The 22,323-nt window shown below is 48.9% G+C and overlaps 1 protein-coding gene across 1 annotated transcript in view; it reads right to left on the reverse strand.

The window, feature by feature from the left end:
• The window catches only part of znf827 (zinc finger protein 827), a 48,697-nt gene that overhangs the window by 24,647 nt on the left and 1,727 nt on the right, over positions 1-22,323 (reverse strand). Inside the window, exons 2-4 of the mRNA XM_061252382.1 lie at positions 6,914-8,104; positions 4,657-4,829; positions 3,730-4,192 (exon numbers count right to left, since the gene is read on the reverse strand). Of these exons, the coding sequence (XP_061108366.1) occupies positions 3,730-4,192; positions 4,657-4,829; positions 6,914-8,104 (1,827 nt within the window). The remainder of the gene's footprint in view (positions 1-3,729; positions 4,193-4,656; positions 4,830-6,913; positions 8,105-22,323) is intronic.

The following is a 22,323-nucleotide window of genomic DNA, read 5'->3' on the forward strand; positions in this document are numbered from 1 at the left end:
CTGAATCTATGTTACAGGGCTGTTGAATAATTTATCAGGCTAATCAGTCTAGTGGGGTGTTTATTTTTAATGGCTGAACTTACTCTCGATACTAATCCGCTGTACGTGGTGATTACAGCTGTACGCCTCACCCTACTAGTGCAGAAATACATAAATATATTCAGGCACGGCAACACACTTTTTTTAAATTTTTCATAAGTAACTGACCAAACAAACCAAGTGTGGAATTTGGAGAACATTACACCGGGTTGTGCCAAAACAAAAAAAGGAAGAAAAATCAGCAACCAGGGTTGTTGGAGCTACCGCTCCGAGTCAGCTCGGTCCTGTATCCGGAGAGAGAGCTTGTGCGGAGACGTGTCATCCATCCTAAAACCTCTGCAGTGGCCACCTGGTTGGGAGCCAAGCCGGGCTTTCCCTGTCGCTGTTGCCGTGACAGTGTGTTATCCGCCAGCCCTCAGCCCCGCTGCCCCCGCCTCCCAGCCTCATCTGTCTGGCTGCCAGACCCCTGTCGGCCCCGCTCACCCCGCGCCCGCCCCTCGCTCAGTGTCCGAGCCGCCATCACACAACTTCATTAACTTTCCACCTCTGTCACGCCAAACCAGCTCCCTGCTTGACAACCGGGGCCCGTTTCCCGGGGAGGGCGACAGGGAAGGTTGCGCGAGCAACAATAACTGAACCCCAGCCCGCGGTAATAAGTCATAGTCATCGCTCCGCCAGCGTAGCAGTGCAGTCCAGTCCTAAGATGTCCACCGCCAATAAACACAGACAACCTCTAATAGCTCCGTACTGCCCGGGTGTAGATACGGGGCCTGACATTTTAACATTGTGTTTTCAGCCTGCCACTCACCCCCCCCCGCCTCACCCGCTTCACAGTTGGCCCTGCCCCCAAATCTCTGGCAAGCTGCCTTGGTCAGCATTGAGGGTACAAACACTAGGGGGCGCCATTAGGTTTATTGCCATTAGGCACAGCCAGGCCAGAGTCAGTGCGCCCCCCGATCCCTCTCCCCCCAACAAGGCTCATTATTCCCACCTCCCCGGGGGTAGGCCTCATTGTCACTGTGTCACCGGGGAGGCCTGGCCTTGCGAACGTCCACCACATAATCATATCTGATGGGCTTGGCTGGCTTAAGAGCACCGGCTGTGGATTTCAAAGTGTTTTTCGCGTCTTTCATCTGAAAATCAAAACTGACGATCGCAGTGGATGTCTGACCGTCTTGTCGGGGCCGGGGGGGGGGGCACGTCAGAAATCAAAGGGGACGCATTTCAACCCCCACAGGGAGGCTAGGGAGAAGAGAAAAAAAACGAAAACGGAATCACCCTTACGGTACGTCAAAGGTCACGTAAAGTTCACCCTCCTGCTTACTCCCTAGGGATTTGACAAGGGGGGAAAAAAAGCTTCTCCCTTCCTCCCTTCCACTCACTCTTTTTCACACGCATGCCTTGTGGGAACGCTATAATGAAATTAGCCAATAAAAGCAGGAGGAATGAGCTAGTACTTACACGGGAGCTCATCACTGTTGACACTAATGCCGCTCTGGTCTACACTGCATTAACGTTCTCGTGCCTTTCCCCACTCCCTCACTCATCCTGCTACTCCTCCTCCCAGAGTGCCAAGCGGCTCGCTGCGACTGACAGGGCCTCTCTGCGCTGCGACTGACAGGGCCTCTCTGCGCTGCGACTGACAGGGCCTCGGCCTGCGCTGCGACTGACAGGGCCTCTCTGCGCTGCGACTGACAGGGCCTCTCTGCGCTGTGACTGACAGGGCCTCTCTGCGCTGCGACTGACAGGGCCTCGGCCTGCGCTGCGACTGACAGGGCCTCTCTGCGCTGCGACTGACAGGGCCTCTCTGCGCTGTGACTGACAGGGCCTCTCTGCGCTGCGACTGACAGGGCCTCTCTGCGCTGCGACTGACAGGGCCTCTCTGCGCTGCGACTGACAGGGCCTCTCTGCGGTGCGACTGACAGGGCCTCGGCCTGCGCTGCGACTGACAGGGCCTCGGCCTGCGCTGCGACTGACAGGGCCTCTCTGCGCTGCGACTGACAGGGCCTCGGCCTGCGCTGCGTCTGACAGGGCCTCTCTGCGCTGCGACTGACAGGGCCTCTCTGCGCTGCGTCTGACAGGGCCTCTCTGCGATGCGTCTGACAGGGCCTCTCTGCGCTGCGACTGATAGGGCCTCAGCCTGCGCTGCGACTGACAGGGCCTCGGCCTGCGCTGCGACTGACAGGGCCTCTCTGCGCTGCGTCTGACAGGGCCTCTCTGCGCTGCGTCTGACAGGGCCTCTCTGTGCTGCGACTGACAGGGCCTCTCTGCGCTGCGACTGACAGGGCCTCGGCCTGCGCTGCGACTGACAGGGCCTCGGCCTGCGCTGCGACTGACAGGGCCTCTCTGCGCTGCGACTGACAGGGCCTCGGCCTGCGCTGCGACTGACAGGGCCTCTCTGCGCTGCGACTGACAGGGCCTCTCTGCGCTGTGACTGACAGGGCCTCTCTGCGCTGCGACTGACAGGGCCTCTCTGCGCTGCGACTGACAGGGCCTCGGCCTGCGCTGCGACTGACAGGGCCTCGGCCTGCGCTGCGACTGACAGGGCCTCGGCCTGCGCTGCGACTGACAGGGCCTCTCTGCGCTGCGACTGACAGGGCCTCGGCCTGCGCTGCGACTGACAGGGCCTCTCTGCGCTGCGACTGACAGGGCCTCGGCCTGCGCTGCGACTGACAGGGCCTCGGCCTGCGCTGCGACTGACAGGGCCTCCACCAAACGGCTTCTTCAGAACCACCGCGTAATCCCAGCCGCCGGATTCAACACCCGGCCCCCGCGCCCTCCGCCCTTTCAAAAGGCACCTGCGGCTATTCTGCGAATAAAACAAGCCGATCGATATCTGACCATTTGCGTTTTTTACAAAGTTTCCGTCTCTGAAAAATCCGTTATCAGAAGAGAACCCGGTGAAAGTTCCTAGCAGGAGATGCTAACGAGATTCAGAGCGCCAGGCCCCTGCGCGGCTGATCAATGACCGCTTTGAGCAACTGGCCAAAAAAAATCTGAAAAAAAAAAACCTCCCTGGCTTCCATTTTCTTTCCGCGAGCGTCTCGAGAAAGGTCCCTAAGCCGGGAGACGGAACCAATCACGGTGCGGAAAACAAGTGGTGTGTTGCGCGGGGACGCATGTCGCCCTTGCCGTGTCATTGAACAGCGCTGACATTCGGAGCGCCTGGAAGACGCTCCCACTTGATGCTAACGTGAGCGCGACACCCGGTCAACGCCCGGGGGTGTAACCATAGAGACGGCGCGGCACACGACGTGTGCGGGAGTCTACGCATCCGCAAGCGAGGGTCAGAAGGTCAGGCTCGGATTGAGGAAAAGGGGGGCGGGGGGGGGGGGGTGGGGGGGGGATTCTGCGAGCGCTAATTATTTTAAATTAGCAGTTCATTTTTAATTATGAATTATGCATGAATTTTTAATTAATCTAATGTTCTACTTCCTCAAAGGTTTTTTTTTTCCTCTCACCCAAAGATCTCAATCTAATTAGACAGCATTACACAGTGGAGCGACAGGCCTGCCATTGACCTCTATTGTGAGAGCATCGCTATTTACATCACGCTCCGTGTTGCCTCACAGGAATCTCTCGGCTGGAGCACAGCACCGCTCCGTTCAGACTAACCGACCCGGTTTGGGAAGAACAGCACCGGAGGGCAGTCCGAACGGCACGGTTTCGGATGGGGGTTTGGTCGCGTACCCGAGAGCTTGATGAGAAGGTCGGAGGCGGTCTTGGTGGAGATGTCGGGGCTGAAGAGCGAGACGCCGATGGGGGTCGGGGGGCTGGATTTGGGCCCCGGGGGCTCCAGGGGGCTGGCCCCGCTGCTGGCCGACCGCTCCCGGCAGAGGGCGAAGGGGGACGGGGCCGAAACGTCGCGCTCCTGGGGCTCCTCCTTCACGTGGACGTGGTTGGGCGTCCCGGCCGGCGAGCCCCGGAGCAGGGCTTCGGGCGGGAGCGGCGAGCCGGCCCCGGGCCCCTTGGCGTCCCCCGGGAGCTCGCCCTCGCCCTCGGTGTCGGTGGTGACCTCCTCCTTCACCTTGAGCTCGGAGCGGGGGAAGTGCTGGTGACAGCGCATGTGCAGCTTTAGGCTGAAGTGGCGGGAGGAGGTGAAGGGGCACAACTCACACTGGAACGTCTCCCCCCGGTCCTGGTGCTGGTGGACCTGCCAGGGGGGCCAAACCGCACGGTCAACAGCTTTCTGTGTTGATAAACGGATGGACGAGTCATAGACGGACATACAGGGACAAGGACATCCTTTGTACAGTTCACTGAGCAGTTATTTAAAGAATTTAAATTGGCAGTTTGGGCAAAAATCTGTGCTTTGGTGTTCAGGTTAAAAATTCTCAGCATAGATAGTATTATTTTTGGAAGCATTGACTGGAAATTAATGATAACTATCTGCTTGTTAGAAGCAATTTTTTACGGTGTCAAAAATACTCAAGAAGTGAAATTTAAAAATAATAATTTTCTTATTGGGAGCGTTTGCTTGTTTGCCAACTGTTAATACAATTGTTAAAAAAAAAACATATGAACATGGACAATGCAGGATGGGCCTAGAAACCAAGAAGGGCTTCTATGGGACCTCATCCTCATCAGGTGATTTTGGTAAACGGGCGTTGGTCTCACCTTCATGTGGGACTTGAGATTGTCTTTGCGGGCGCAGCGGAAGGGGCACATGGGACACTGGTGACTCTTGAGGCCGGTGTGGATCACCATGTGTCTCTTCCAGTAGCTCTTGCGTTTGATGACCAGGCCGCACACCGGGCACTGGAAGGGCTTCCCAACATCTTCTGGGGACCCTGGGGAGAGAGAGAGAGAGAGGGCAGAGAGAGGGGTGAGGCTCTGCCCCTTCCCTGACACGAAAAACACACACTGCCCCGCGTAGTCTGTAGCCCGCTTAAGCAGGGCAATAAAGATCTTTGGTTAATTGTTCACAAAAAACGAATCAATCTTAAGTAATTCAGACTTTAAATCTCACTTCTATTACTTTTTTCCTAAATAAGACAAAACTATTGCCAATGAGTTGAGACAATTTGACTCCTTTCATGGTTTGCCAATGGCCACATTTAAACAAACTAATATTTTCTACTTGGGAAAAGAAAATTAGATTTTAAGTCTCATTACAAGACTATAACACTTATTAAGACAGACTTTTTTGCAGTTCATTCTCTTTTTGCCCTGCTCAACTCAAATCAAAGAACCTACATCCCCATACTCTACCTCATTCGAACCATTTAATTGCTGTTTGTAGTCCTGCTGCAATCAATATCACCGATGCCAGCCTTAAAAGTAACTGCTAGTAAAAATGGTCTCGCCAAATACTAAAGGAATATTTTTTCTGACCTTTATTGACCTTTATATTTAAAGACTCTCACTACAAAATATGAAATGCTTAGAAAAATCACTAAATATCTATGTGAATGGAAAACCACTTCTGTACAGACCAGCAGATCTTACTTAAGCGCATACCGCTTACTGAATAGGCCTGCGTTCAAATAGCTTGTCTGGAATCTTCCAGAAATCCTGACGTTCGCCGCACACGACATGCGAGACAGCGAGGGTTACGGACTCCGGCGGACCTGCCTGACAGCCCGGTGCCCTTACCGCACGGAGTGCAACGGTGATGACCCTGATTTGGCAGAAGGCTCTTCCAAGAAAAATTAAATGAGCTTTTCTGGGAAGACGCTACCATTTTCAAAGGCCCAGCTGTCCCGAGTTATTTTCTCGTGGTCCCGACCACCCTGACCTTGTACAGAACCTTAAACTTTGCGAGGCGAGCCAGTCTTTTGGAGAGCTGCAGTAAATATGCGCTGGAGGTGGCAAACTTTACCACCGCGTGCCGTACGGCTGTTAGACGCACCGTGACCCCGATCACATGACGGGACGGCAGGGTTGTAATCTGTGATTCACCCAAGCCTTAACGTCAGGGGAGCTGAGGTGGGGGGAGGGCGGTGACTCACAGACTGTTGAGAAGACTCCAATTTTATGCTAGATTCTGACATCTTATTTCCATTTGGGAAGCCCAGGACAAAATGATGATTCACACATGTAAAGTAAGAGCGTGCCCTTGCTTGCTCTGGAAGTCCCACAGCGAATGGCGTAAACCACAGTCGATGACTAGTCCGTTTATCCATTATTGCGTACGCTAAATGCTAAAAAAACTTCTCTCAAAAGGATAGTTCGGTGTCAGGAATTTTTTATATTGTTTCGGTTTTAGTGCATGTATTTGATTTGCCCAGACAATTTCTGTGTGCAATGAAGGATATTTTAAATACTTTCAGAAGTTTCTCATGACCTATTGGCTTTACATTTGCGGGTATAGGGCATTTGAGTCGATTTAGTTTGGGCCTAAACATCAAACAGCTCCGAAGCAGCTTGTATAGCAACAACATAGTTTTCCACAGGCTATACGTATAAGCAGATTAAATGCACTGCACTTATTTCCAATTACTCACGTAAAAATCTATTTTGATACATATAAAGCCAATACTCAGCTTCTCAGTTCTGAAGCAGCACAAGCCCTGCATGCCCCGGAGTCCATGTAGTCATGTCGATGTAGGACTTCCTTGGGCTGAGGTTACACGGCCAGTGAAATAGTTCTGACCAAAATGTATTTTTTGAAGCGCAATCAGGTATTGTACACATGTACAATCCCTGGAGGCATAATGTTGCTCTACAAGCTGCGTTGAAGCTACATGCACTGTATTTTCTTGCCTCTCCACCCTCCCCCCCCCCCTCGCATTTCAGAATGCTTTGCTTCAACAGCCTACAGCTAAACACCATTCATCACAAGGGGAAAAGCTACACAAGAACAGAACAGCCATCTGGACACTGTTCGGCGGTGCAAAGCGGCACCGCAGCCCGTTAGAAAGTACAGTAGCACCTTGACTGCTGGATTTGACCTTTCCTTTGGGGGTGGGGGGCAGCAGAAGGTCCAGTGGCTGACTGGGCGTGGGGGCCTTCTGGTTCCTGTCCGACTGGGCCTTGGCGTCGTCCGGAGGGCCAGCTGGCAGCACGGCCTCCTTCTTTTCGGCGAGGAGGTTCCCGGCGGCCCGAGCCGCCACCTCCTTGAGCAGCGCCGCGGAGGACGTCATGGAGACGAGCGAGAGGAAGGAGCCGGCGGGGGAGGTCTGCTCCGGCCCGGAGAGGCCCCTCTCGCTCACCTTCTTGGAGAGGGCCGCCAGCGTGGAGCTGGCCGACTGCGGGCTGAAGGGGGAGGCGAAGGCGTCGAACCTCACCGCCTCCTCCGGCCGGCCCCCGACCGCCACCACTGAGGAGGAGGAGGACGAGGAGGAGGAGGATGAGGAGGAGGAAGAGGAGGACGAGGCCGAGGCCGAGGACGCCACGGCGTTCTTGTCCTGCAGCACGGCGTTGGCCGCGGCCTTCAGCTTCTGGATGGCCGAGTCCGGCGATAGGCTGCTGCCGCTGCTGGGGGCGGAGCAGGAGGCGGGCGGCCACACGTCGGCCCCGCCCACCCACACGAAGCCGCCGCCCCCGTTGCTCCCGGCGAAGGGGTCGCACGGCTCCTGCTTGACAGCGTTGCCGGTCGCCATGGAGGCGGGCGAGGCCGAGGAGGTGGAGGAGGAGGAGTTTTTGGCCAGCTTCCGGGCCAGGGCGCTCAGCTGCTTAGCGTGGTGGGAGGACGGGGACACGCTGGAGCCCAGGCTCATGGGGGGCGAGTCCCGGCCCCGCCCCGCCAGCTCCGCCGCCTCCAGCCTGAGCGACCCGGCCTCCAGGAGCCGCCGCAGGTTGCTGCTCAGAGGCTTGCCCAGCGCCTGGGAGGCCTCGCCGTAGAGAGAGGACACAACGGAGGAGAGGGTGTCCTGGGCCGAATACCCGCCCGCTTGGAAGGCCTCCTCCAGCCCCAGGAGGTCCAGGGAGGCCCGGGGCACGGGCGTGGGGCAGCCCAGGGAGCTCTCGGCCGAGGTGTCCCGGGGGTCGTCGGGGGAAACGCGGAGGTCATCTTGCACGTCCGCGTACGACGACTCGGAGGGAGTGTCGGAGGCGTTCCCGAACCAGCCGTCGTCTTCCGCAAGCTCTCCATCCGCTTCCTCCTCCTCGACTCTGTCCAGATCTACGAGACAACGGAGAAGAGACGCCGGTCAGCGCTACAGCCACCGAGGGATAATGGGTAACTCACAGCAATAAACAACACCAAGACTGTTCATACATCAACAACTAGAGCTGTCAGCCATTCACAGTCATTGTCTCCTCTTTCAGAGTGAAGTCTGGAAGATTGCGCATCAAAACTATCAAAATATTTCTTGACGTTTTGTTCTGACAATTCTGACATAGAACATGAAGCTGGATCAACACATTGGCCTATTTTAGGTCTACAACCAACGTCCCAGGTAGGTGGGAGGTCTACATCTTCTACAGAAAATCGTTAAAATCGGCTGAAAACAATAGGGTCATCACAAAAAATGCAGAAGGCGTTCAGACAGGCTTTCGGGGAAAACTCTAGGCCCTTCATTTGCACACTGCAGCTACAGTAGGAGCACTTCTTTCTCAGGCTCTTTCAGCCATATTTTTCCCAGGGTTTAAAGGAGTTTAGTAAAAGGGTTACCATGGTGACCAGTCCTTCTGGGAGGCTAGACAGCAAAGATTAGGGTAATGGAGGTTACAGAGCTGAATTAATATTCATGAGACTGCATATACCACCAGGGGAGGAAAGGAGGATAGGGTTAAGGTCACGGGGGGTCATTAATATACACTTCATGTATCAATATTCATAAGCAAAACATTACTGCTTGCCAGACAAGGGCAAAACGAAGAAAAGAACGTTACCGATAAGCTATGAAAAAAATATGGCTAAAGAAACAAAGCTGTTTGGCCACGACCCCAAGTTTTTTCCCCCCACCCACACCTGCGCGAAATAAATCCATAAATGTGCGCGGAAGAAAAAAAAAAAAAAAAAAAAGTAAAAATAAAATTGGTAAAAGTAACAAAGAGGGCTTGCTGCTACTTTGACACTCAAGCATGATCTCAGAAATTGAATTTGAACATATCATTCTATCTTCCCTCTTGTTCGCACAAATCAAGGCTGTCTTCACCTCGGTCGACCTGACGAGAGACGCGCGGTCTACCTTCTGCTCCTGGGGGAAGGAGAGAACCGGTTGCCTGGCAACTGAACCTGGCTGACCTGCGGGGAGCAGTGCACTCGGAGCACATCTGGCCAGCAGGGTTCACTTTGGCCCCAGAGAGGTGGTTACCATAGGACACTGCACACACATACACACACACACACACACACACACATACATACACATACACACACATACACATACATACACATACATACACACACATACACATGTACACACACACGTACACACACACACATACGCACGCACGCACGCACGCACGCACGCACGCACGCACGCACGCACGCACGCACGCACGCACGCACGCACGCACGCACGCACGCACACACACACACACACACTCCTATGTCACAGATGTCACACACTCCCCCCCTCATCATCTCTGATCCCGGCGTCTATATAGCACAGCACTAGTTGCACTCAGATAAGCCCGAGACTGCCATTAGAATTCCCTATAGAGCCCACCATCTCTCTCTCCTCCCATTGAGCCAAAGGGATTTCCTGCACTCCCAGATGCAGTGGCAGCTAGGGCTGATTTCTTGCTTGCTTTTATTTGGTTCAGAGCTTCCCCCCTCACCCCCCCCCCCCCCCACTAAGTTTTGTCACCTGAGTTTGAGTATCGGTGTGCGATCGTGCCGTATGACCACTTTCCCGTGACACCAGAACGTCCGTGACGCCGGTAATATCGTAAAGGAAATGGCTAGATTGGCGACCCGAGGTCACGGCAGCAGCCTCTGTTTGAACTCCCTCTCCGCGGGCCGAAACTGCAGGTCGTGTGACCGTCGTTCTCAAAGGACCGCCTTTCAGGAGCACCGCGCCACTCCAGCGCCGCACGCCCGACCCGCCACCGCCGACCGATTCCCGGCCGCTCTCCAGCCCCACGTTGCCCTCGACAACGACGGCGGGGGCCCGGGTGTCGGCAAAAGTGGGGTGAAAATGAAATGATTTCAGCAGGAAATGAGACGTGTGTCTTGTCTGCTCGCTCTGAAGGGGCAGGTTTAAAGGGAGAGGCTCTGACTGGTGGAGATCGGTTATCTTTCACGCGGCGAAGAGAGCCCTATCTGAGAAGCCTATCTTCCAGCAGGCGATAGTCGGGGCGAATCAAACATTTTATCTCAGAGCGCCGTGACATTGCCGAACGTCTTGACCCGCATCGGAAAGAAGGAACCGGATTGCCGCTACGCTTTTCAGACAACTGGGACGGGGAGAGAATCAAGATTACAATTAAATATGTGAAAGATTTCCCTTTGTCTGTGGAAGGGAGAGGCAATTAACCTTTGAAGTAAGATGAATGCATAATTAAACAAAGGGTTTTGTAAACACAAACACCTGCTTCTCCTTTCAGGCGTTTTACGACGTCCTACAACTCAGCATATCACAGCGTAATTTCATACACTTAACGCCCTCAACACAATGCAAGTTTATGTTCTCTCTGGTGCATCACACGCAGCCTATTCCTAATGGCATGGGCTTTGGTACCTCGTGACTTTGGTTACTCAGTCGCATCAAGCTGCAGGACCGAGCAAAGCAATGAGACAACGAAGTCAGTTCAGTGTCATTTTGCACATATTCACAGAGGAGACAAGGGGGAGCACGACAGTGTGGGCTCGCTACTGGAACTCACAGACATCACGTGTCGCCTGACAGACGTCATGCCACTCTCCTGAAATCCAAAGGCCAACACGGATAGTTTTTCATATAATCTATTTGTGTTTCCAAGAATTTTATTTTGGTCTAAGTACGCATATTTTAGAGTCAAGGTGCTATTTTTCCGAGCCTTTTGCAAAGCGATTTCCCAAGTGACATGATGTATGATTTTGAATAATTATCAGGATGATGATAAATGTTATCACAGAGAGCTGACCACTGGGCTCTGGGGGCAGGGTTAGGGACTCACTGCTCTTCGCCAACGTTTTGTGGACGTTTTAGATACTAAAACCTGAAAGCTGAGGCCTGTAGGCATTTAAGTGAACTCCAAGTAAACCGTGCTGTCGTGAGAATAATACAAATAATTGCATGGGAGCATGAATAAATTAATAATTCAATAAGAGATGAAATGCTTTCAAATAGACCTCCATGCCATGGGGTACGCTCTTTGGAACCATGGATATCCTCAAAAAAGAAAAACATAAGTGAACAATTTGAAATGATGGCAGTTACGTAACAATATGAAAACATGGTCCTCCAGCACCTTGGCTTATTGTGGGGTCAGCTCTCCCAGTCTGAGGGTGTCTGTGAACATCGAGCCCAGACGAACGCAGCCATCGCGCCACTTCCACCCCCACATCCTCAGGACAGGGAGGTTACGGCCTAATGTTCCTGTTTCTGCTCCAGAGTTTCTCTAGCATGACTTGGTAGAAAGGCGGGGATCACCCTATGGAACGGCAGGGGTCTTTGTATCGGAGCCAGACGGCACAGCTAAACAGATTTCAGTGTCAGACACAACAGCCTCAACCCCAGGAGTTCATGGGGGTGTTCCAAAGGTCAGTAGACACTTGACTTGGGCGGGGCTGCCTGCCCAACACACAATGTTAACTCTGCAACTTATTCCAAACATGAAATTAGACTAAAGCAGGCCAGTAAGGTATTTCAACAGACGTGTAATGCATGTTTGGAAGGAAAAGAAACACTTTTTAAATTTTTTTTTATTTTTACTCAAAGATACAGTACATAATGGCAAGAAATTGCAATAGATTTCACTGCACAAAAGACAATCCTTCATAAAAACACACATTCGCCGTTTTCCTGAACTGAGAGCATTGCCTACGCTACCCAGCAGCCCCTTTGAGGCCACGGACAGTTGGTGGTGAGAAGATAATGGTAATTAATAAGGAATGATAATGGTAATTATCAACGAGCGCCTGCCTTCGCCCCCCAACCGCACCTCACACAGACTATGCTAATAAGCCTGTCGGTCCTGTAGCCTTATTAACACACACTGGACAATATGGTGCGCGGGGGAAAAGATGCGTCTTCACTAGGCACATCTCCGCAGATGACAGTACGGCAAAGGCAGGGAGGTAATTCCATTAATTGGGACACTCTGAAGATCTTACTCTCTCTAAATATACACAGCTGTCTGAACTCGCGCTGATAAATTTGGCCCGTCCCAGCACTCTGACAGGACAACAATCTGGTAAGTGGCTTTTTATATATTTTTTTAGTCTCCTTCCTACTTTTTTTTTTTTTTTTTTTTTAATGTTTTCAAAAAAATGGCTAATGTATCTATTACATATTGTATGGAAATGTATCTATTATGATGCGGCCATTTTACAAGCCCGTAGATGTCCCTGAACTTACTCTACTGCTGTGTGTGAGTCTCCGGGTTGTTCCAGAGCATGACTGGAGCTCCCTCTAGACCGGCGTGAGGGGGAGCAGCCTTGATGGCGAAGGTGAGGGGGGGGGGGGGTGCTCTAAGGACAGCCTTCAGTGCTTCAGTCAGACAGAACAGGGAAGTGAGGAGAGCAACAGGCTTGCAGGAGAGCACAAGCTCTGTCATCACCTCATCAAGCCCCGGAAAACAGCAGTGCAGTCCTTGAATGCACGAAGAATGCAAAGAATCACAGAAGAGTTTTACGGAGCAACTAAAGGCGAGCACGGGCTGGGGTGAACAGGTGGGACCCCGCAAGTTCAGAGTCTGTGTGTCATCGTCCGGTCAGTCCAGGTCAACACTGTCACGTGCCACAAATGCCATAAAACCACAAGGGACACGGGTCCCCGGTTTAGATGGGCTCCACCCACCAGTGCCCAAACATCTCATTCAAGAGGGGCAAGCTCCTGTGTAGTACAGTGTGGCCGTCAGTGTGGAAAGTGGCCAGTGGCTTGTGGGTTAGTACACGAGAGGAGTATCCATGCTTACACTGATGCACTCCTTCGCTTGGAGTAAGTGACACAACCGTAAGAAACACAGTTAAGATTACATGCTAATGAGACAAAAGTTTTAATTTTTTTTTCCAACCTATCCTCCCCTCCCCTTGACATCTTCCAACATTAAAATGTAATTAGCACAAAAATGTTCAAAACTTGCATGATGATACACTGTCATTAATACATGCAAAATTAAACAAACAGGCTTAACGATAATTAAGGAGTAGCTAATGGATTAATTAACACCCTCTCCAGGGCCCACATTTTGCTAGTGTTTGCGAGGTAGGCTAACAGCCACGCTGATTACCCAGACACTTTTTCACAATGCGGACAAGCAAACAACCATTGTCAAAATAAGTTCAGTGCTATTTTGGGAAACAACATGGAATTTGTTTCAGTGCTGAAATAAATACCTTTGCACAGACAGCAATTGTGAGTTAATTTCCATTTATGTGGTGCACAAATTACTATAATGTACTGTAATAGTGGTGTAGCTAGAATCGTAGAATCGATATGCACACCTTATTGGCTAAAATAATTGAACGGGGTTACCTTTTTAAGGCATTGTATAACATACAAGTCCAAGTAATGGCAAATATAATAGATAAAATATAATATGATAATATAAATATATATATATATGATTCATGGGAGAACTAATTGAGGTTCACCGTACAGATATTAAATCTAAGCTAAAAAGAAATCCAAGATTTACTAGTAGGCTAGTCCTCTAGGCTCTGGAACAAAGTGTTCTTGCTACACTACCCCAGGAATAATACAAGGCTACTGGAACATATACTGTGGCAAACAGGACTATGATTTGTCAAACCCTGTCGTGGCTCTTTTTCCGGTAAATTCTATAGGCTATAGCTACTGAGCAAGTCGGTGTGACAACACCGGCTCTTGGTGATATAATGAAGCTGAATGCGCCCACCTAATTAAAGTTGACTCTCCTTGCCCCTGACGCATCAAAGCCTCATATGGCACCCTCGCTGTCAATTTTCACATCACTTTTTTCCCCTAATGACAATCCATCCAACTAGCTGCCATTATGCAAAACAGCTCACTTATACCCACCAATTGGAGGCCATCATTGCATTTTTCACATTTTAAAAGGCAAATTATTATTATTATTTTTGCCCAGTTACATGGGTCTAGTCACTGTACTGAATACATTATTTGGAGAAATACAGAGAATGAATCATTTGTATGGGTTAAAATTACATTTTGTCATGTTCTTGTGGTACGAACAGTGTGTACGAGCGTACCATCTGGCGGCCCTACTGATTCTAATATATTTTAGCAGTTACAGTCTTTATAGCTGAGCCACAAAGTCCTGAAAACATTATAAATTATTCATTATTCATATTCTCTGAATCTGACCACTTAGGACAGAGCCTCGATGTTAAACAGCCTCACTCAGAACCGGCCTGAGTGGACACCAGGTAAGAGAAACAGGGGTCAAAGGGCGGCTGTGTGAGACAGCGTAGCCTCTCTGCCGCTGTAAACACACCAGTCCTGCTTGCAGCGGGAACGTAGATAGGCAATCACACAAAAAAAAAAAGCATGTCTTTTTTTTTTTTTTTTTTTTTTTCAGTGGCACCGAGATGACAGCCGTTTGGCACATTGGCCCGCGGCCATTTGAGGCTGTCAGTGCGAGACGGAGCGGGATCGGCCCTGGTCACTGCCGGAATGGAGAGGCGGTCCGACGGCATTAAAATCACCGCGCGGCGGGAGAGACCGTCTTCATTTGCATGCAGGTCTCCGTGAGGCCTGAGAGGCAGGGCCGCTTCCAATCTCCATGTTAAAAACGGCGGGTGGACAGGGCGACCGACCGCAGAGGCATTGTTCTCGTCCCACTGTTCTCTGTCACGCCGGTACCTCTGAGTGAAAGAACATCGCTCTCCCCCTCCCCTGCGAGCCTCCCTAAAAACAGACCCGGACGATGTTCATAACAATCTGCTGGAAACACACGAGCCGCATCGCAGCGAGGTTATCGCCCAAAAGCACCACGCAGGCTCCAAACGGCCAGTCCTTCATTTGCATTTATTTAAACCCAAATGATTTATATGTTTCTCGTGTACAAATCACAGGTCGTAGCCAGGGAAACCAAGAAGGGCAACGGCGCAACGACCTCGTCACCTTGCGAAGACGGTCTGCTACCTCGGAGGAGGAACAGCGACCGCACTCACAACGAGGCTTAGATTTCACACAGAATTACCTCCATCCTTTTAACTGAAAGATGACGTGAATAACACAGAGCCCAACGGGATCGTTTTTTTTTTGCCAGGTCTTGCAGAATATTTACACCGCAATCTAGAAAATCTTCTGGAGGAATGGAAAAGGCATCCGCAGCTGCCTGCTTCCTCAAGAGGAGCCTGGATTAATGGAGCGACGCACAACCTGAAGCTACAGCCCGCCACTTTGGAAAATATTTACTGCAAATGGTTTCAATCACGGCACAATCCTCTCCCCGTTTCAGTGTATTCGGTGACATCTGACGGTACCATTTCTCAGTGGCGGTTTTTCCACTGTAGTCGTCCCACCGAAGATCTTCATGGTGCACCTTGTCTATAAGCAATTAAGGAGATAGTGATTTCTTCTAAACTGTTCCTTGAGATGTCACTTCAGAAAACGAATCGTGCTTCCGTATTTTAAGATGATCTTGTAATGAGGACACTTTTCTTGCAGAGCTTAAATTGGACATTTTTAGATTGGAATTAAGAAGAAATGGGTTACAACTAAACAGCTTTGAAATGGGGATGATGAAACAGCAATTGAGGAGGTTGGCATCATTTTGAGATTGGTCTTCTGGGTGATGCAAGCTGGTCCTCAAATGATGCCTCTTTTCTTTCTGGAAGTAAACCTTGCTATGGAATTATTTTTACATACATTTAAGTCACCACAGATGATTTCAGATTTTTTTTAAACAACTTTACAGATTTATACATTTGAGATTCAAAATATCCTACTAATCTAGTATAGGTTGCTTTGTTTTTTGTTTTTAATTAAAGGGACTCATTAGCTATATTCCCACAAGGAGGAACATCAAGTCCACTTAGCTCCAACAGCCTAATCAGGGCTTGTCAATCCATTGATCATTTTGGCTTTCACCACAACAAGAATTTAAAAGGTAATTGGAGCAGCTCCTTGGTTGGAAGTTGTAAATGCAAAGTGTTTATCATAAATGCCTTTATTACAGATATCACTGGCGGCTTTTCCCCAACCAAACTCCTTTCATTGTCAAAGACCAACGGTCTTAGAGGAAGCTTAAAATGAAGGTTAACCATAAGTCAGACATGTTCATTTATTAGAGCAGGAGCAAGTATTGATAGCTTTTCAGAGAATGACCCCGTGCCTTTTAAGAGAAAGGAATTGGACTTTGTGGCTTTGTACCGGAGCCAACGCTCTGTCCTCCCGGATGATATACCGTTTCCCCTCCCAGCTGCCAATATCGGAGGATATACACCGTGTCCGGCTCATTCCTGGGCCTTTCCATCACCGTGCGATTGCCCAGGACCAGAATCTGAAGCAGAACCGCAGGGCCGGCTGCTGTTAGATGGATTAGCGTGGCTCGCTCCCTCGCTGCTGGGAGCGGGCCGTGGAGCCCCGTCCCGGGTCCAGAGGCAGGAGCGAGGTCACCGCGCCGCGTCCGGACCTACCGTGCGCCAGGAGGCCCAAAACCCCTGCAACCGCACAGGAAGTGAGGTCACCCCGCGCCCGTCCCTCTGCGCGAAAGGGCACCGAATTACAATCGCTCTACCTCAAAGTTATGAGTAAAGCCTTTTTTGTTTTAGTTTTTTCTCCCCCAAATACCAGTGTAGCATTCTGGAAGCGAAGCTCTCCGTTACTGGCAGGCCGAGCCGCGTGACCGTGCTTTATTCTGCCCCGGCACACTGCACCGCCTGTCGGCGTTCCACGGACGGTTGCGCCGGACTTGGCTTCACTGCAATCGTATCGCTTGCCCCCCCCCCGCTGCCTCCTGCCCCCCCTCCGGCCGGCCACGCTGAAACGAACACCCAGATCGATAAATCAGCCCTGTTTAGTGCGGCTCTCTGGCACGGCTGTCTGGCAGCCGGGCGGCCCCCGGGTCCCCCAGGTCTCCGGGCTCCATCCCTCAAGTAGCCGGCGGTGAAACGGCCCATCCCGCAGGGCGCGGACGCATTGGCCCGGCGTTACACACACACACACACACACGGAGCGAGGGAGGGAGGGAGGCAGGGAAGGAGAGAGAGAGAGAGAGAAAAACCGCCCTGAGCTCTTTTTGCAGCTTCTCCTCCTTCCCTGATGAAACGGCGAGCTGTTGCTTTCGAACGGGCTGCCAACAGACTGTCGGCCGCTCCTGTGAGATCCTTATTACTCAGCGCGAGGCCTACAGCGGCCAAAGGGCCGGCCTCGCGGTGCTGCGGATCGCCACGGTGCGGCTTGTCAAACTTCTGAAAATCGCCGGGAAGGAGGAGCGCACCTTATTCGCAGAGGGTTTAATTGGGAAGTGTTTTTCTGTTTTTTTGCTGACTGGACTCCTGGTACAGTAACAGAGTTTTTCCTTTGAGGTTATTTAGGTCAGCGGGAATTAGGAAGTGCAATTTTTCAAAAACCTAAGATGGGCAGAAGAGCGGTGTGGGGAGCCTTTCACAGAAGCTGAGGACTATGCTTCATCACATGACCTTCAGGAGAGATCTATAAGTGGTGGGAAAAAGAACAAAACATCTTGGTCTCAAAAGAAATAGCCGGAGCGATAAAATGCTCATTAAATTATGTGTATGAATCAAGGTAGGGTTCCCCAGAGGTATCATTCATTTGCAGGTCCAATGCTACACAAACTTCATTAGCACTGGATAAGTATTGAGCTTTGGACTGAAAGCTGACATGGAAATTTTGAAAACTTGAAAATCCACATTTCATTTACATTTTCATGTCATTGAACATACCCTGAAACGGCACTATTAATAATGTTTAAAAAAAAAGGGGGGGGGGGGAGGGGAGAAAGGGGGGCTGTAATTCTTCCTGGGATTCAAACGACCTTTCAAACAAAATTCTGCTTTGTATAGGTTGTTGGGGTTCTTCCAGGACAGCCCTCCCCCCCCCCAGGTTTGATGAAGTGTGGCTTCTTGGTTTGGGAGGCGCGGTAGCGCCGTGTCACACCTAGCAGTGGGAGCCAGTGGCATTGGATTTCTGGACGGCTGCGGACGTGCGCGGCATGCTAACGCGCGCAAGCCTCCCGCCTTCCTGTTGCCCTTTAATTCATTTTTAAGTTAAAAGCCTGTGCATTATTAGTCACTTGAGCTCAGTTCAGCGGACACTTTGCGAGAGCCTGAGTTTAAGTTGGTTTTTGGCAGATATTCTATACGGATCCAATGCCAAGTGCCGGATGGAAAACCCCCCTCGTGTTTTTCCTTTCCCCTTAATCCAACGGTTTTCAGGCCCTAGGCCAGCCGGGGTCATTATAATCACCGAGAGAAGGCGGCCAGGGGCCCACCATGAACACAACACTGGTAAGGAGATACGGCCTGTCCTTTCTCTTCTCCTCCAACAAGACCCAGTTCCTCACTTCTTAACATTCATTCTGGAATTAACCAGGGACAAACTATATAGGCAGAAGAAAAAACAATAATCACGTACAGCAATGGAACATCGAAACGCTGCAGAGAAGACTCGACAATGAAATATGACAACGGGTAGAGTTTGCCCCAAGGTCAGCTTAAATACAACTGATTTTGAAATATTGTAGCACGGGTTTAGTGCCCCACACACACACAAACACACACACACACACTCTCTCAGGTGCAGACACAAACACACACACACAGTACAATTTGAATCTCTGTCTCTGAGTTTTTGTTTGAGAGAAAAATAATAACTTAAAGAATAATTCTGAATATCCACACAACAGTGTAATTGGAGCTTGACCCTGCTTGATCTGCAAAGTTGAACACAGAAAGAAAAAAATGGGCTGATACCCATTTAAAAGGTGGTTTAAACAAACTCATCCAGCTTCACTAAAAAATGCTGTTAACATATAATTGCGATTTAGTTTGTTCTACTTCTTCATGGCTAGAAGTTCCCTTTCACATATGTTCGACATATTTCATGTCAAATCCTGTCAGGGATGGGAAATTGTCTCCAGGTTGGAAATGTAGGCATATAGATATGTGACCCGGTCATTGAAAGAAAAAGATTCATGCAGTTTGCCTAATTTCAGGTTATTTTTTTCTTTGCCAAGTTTGAGAGAATTTTAGACAAATCAGTTAATAGCTATTCCTTTCTTAAACAATGCACTGTTACTGTTGCACAGACATTCTGTACACATTTGGCTGCAATTAAGTGGTCCAGAAATTAGAGATGTCCCTTGTTCACTGACAGAGTGAGCAAACAGCTCCACCAAACTAGCAACGCCTTCCCTTTTCTACTACCGACGAAACTACAAATACCAAAATAATTCATGAGGGTGCAGTAGCTGCAACCTCTCAACAATACCCATTAGTATTGTGAATACCATTTCTGCCAATAGAAAAAGCAACTGCTTAGAGGACTCAGGTTATGAAGTGGCAGAATTCAGAATACCACATCTGAATTCAGAATAGAACAAACATCACTTATGGGTCACTTATTGAACAGAGAGTGTTTTTTCTGCACCTTGATGTGAGCAGCACGCAAACAAGCAATGCATGTTCAACACACAGAATATCTTATGTCCTTCACAGACACAAACCCAGTGTGCAGGTCTGGTGAGAAAATGAATGCGGTCAATATGCACAAACTGAATAAATGGTTCTGAAAGAACTGATGCAACATCTTAATATGTTACAATCTCTATAATTGGGAGTAATTGGAGCTTCGGAACTTTGGCTAATGGTTAATATTGATTTGAATGAAGAAGAACATTCTGCCTGCTATTTTAGAAGAAAAATAAATCTATTGAGGTCTCAACTTGAAATCAAAACCTAAAGTTACCAGGGAGAAAAGGGCTCCACCATCAAACAGAGATGCATAAATCAGAAACAGAGAAAGGCAGGGACTACATATCCCAGAATGCTCCAGGGTGGGCATTGCTTACAATATGCTGGCTGTGCCTTTCCACACCACTTCCAGTGGATAGGACTGTAGTGCCCTCCCAATGGCTGATTAAGGATCAGCTAACACGAGCCTCGTATAAACCCAGACCATTTACTCCAAGAAGCTGAAACTGATCCATAGCCAATGCCATTGGGCAAATCTACCTATACTGTTCCTCCTACCCCTACCAAGAAATAGAATCTTAGACAGGAAGCCATGGATATATTACAGTGGACCAGTGAGGTCACTGCCCACAAAGAACCTTTTTGCTACAGGCTACTTATAGTTGCTTCATGTCATCTTAATGTAAAAACCTTTCACATAAACCTCTTAAAGCTTGACATATCACAGATCACACTGGAGTACAGTTAGAAGGTTATTTGTCTATGCTCTGTATTTCAAAGCAATTTGTCTGGATGCAAATGAAAACAGTCTGATTCTCAGGTAAAGTTTGTATCGAAATTGTTTTCCCCCAGACCATATTACTTTGCTTCAATATGAACACAGAATAGATTTCTGAAAATGTTACTTCAGAGTGTGCAAACATTACAGCAATGACTTGTGGCAGCGATTTTATGGCTGCAACCCAGTCTTTCTCTGAACTTGAATTAGAAAATGTGAATTAGAAATTAAGAAATAATAATGAATGCCTATTTTCTTGTGATATTGTTTATTATTGTGGCCTGATTATGCCATTTGATAAGAGTAAGCCATATAGGCTGTAGTTTGAAGACAAGGGAAAGCATTCTCAATTTACACAATGCAGACCTGTTTGTTCAGCAGATGTCCTTATCCAGGGCAACTTACAATGTAACGCCTGTTAAATTACCTCTTCAAATATCACGCAGAGTCCTGCTTGCTACCTTTTGGCCTTCAAATCAAAGCAGGACAGCTTTTAACCCTTTAAGTTAAGATCACCAATATTTGATTAGAATCATCTTCAAAACATTCAAATCACATATTTGTGATTAGAATGTTTGGTTAAGTGAACATTCTAATCACAAATATGTGATTAGAATGTTCATCAGTGAGGATACTAATTCTGACACATCGACCACTACTGAAAACAATGGAGTCCTAGAACACTGGCTTAGAATTTTAAGAAGGAAAAATTAACAAACAAAAAAATAAACATTCCCAAAAACCCACTCTTCAAAGGCTAAGAAAAGATTCTGTGTGAGCCATCAGTGCCTGTGAGGGCCGTTTTACTGCCTGCTCCTATGTTAAACATACAGTACTCTTTTTATAACCAGAGAATGCTGGGCTCTGGCTCACAGACAAAGACACAAGTTATTTATTTTTCCTTTTTAGCAGAATATGTTACAAGGGTTAATTTTATTTTAGTCCTGTTACATCATGCCCTGATATTTGGCTAGCCTGTGATCATTTTGTTCTATATTTATGATACGAATAAAATAGGCCTTGCTGTTCAATCTGAGCTCTTTAATAAACACTAAAAGCAAAGTAAATAATGCATTTATCTGTACATGTGTAAGCATTGTAGTTACATCAATTGTGGTTCTTTATTTAACCACAGATAATGAGCCAAAGATTATAGAAAAAAATGATTAGCCTACACAAAATAAATAATGACATTAATAAATAAATACATTTTTACAATACCAAGTGAGCAAATTTACAATGAGTACAGGACTGTGCAACAGACACAATTTTTATTCCATGTCATTTTTTTCAAAGGCCTACTTTCTGTTTAGCGATACATGTACAGCTTTAACAGCCTAACCTGGTTTGACACCAATACCGATGTAGATAGCTACAGGAACAATGAGTTTTATCACTTTTATCACTTTTACAAAAACAAAACGGGTATTCAGCAGTCCTTTTGAAAAGTGCAACATGTGTAGCACCAATTTTTCCCCTTAAATTGGAATAAGAAAGTATTTTGACTTCACAAAGATTTTAAGTCCGGAATTCTGACCACTGCCCTCAACTGTGTGATGACTCCTGTAAGCGCTATACTCCACCGCTGAGAGCGGTCACACAGCGTGACCACAGAGTCCAGTCCAGTGCAGTGTACAGTAAAAAACACAGGGCTGTCTCCATCAGGACCATGCCAGTGCAGGAATCCTCTCCAAACATCTGCTGGCTGAGGCCACCATATCCCGGGCTCCACACTTACAATGCAAGTAACCTCCCCCAAATAACCTAAGTATAAGACATACTCTTAGTAAAACAACTTTTCACTTCTTAAATTATGCTCGATCTTGACATATCACCTAACACCCAAGAGAGTTTTAAACGCAGA

This window comes from Conger conger, chromosome 8, assembly GCF_963514075.1.
Source record: "Conger conger chromosome 8, fConCon1.1, whole genome shotgun sequence".
NCBI lineage: Eukaryota > Metazoa > Chordata > Actinopteri > Anguilliformes > Congridae > Conger > Conger conger.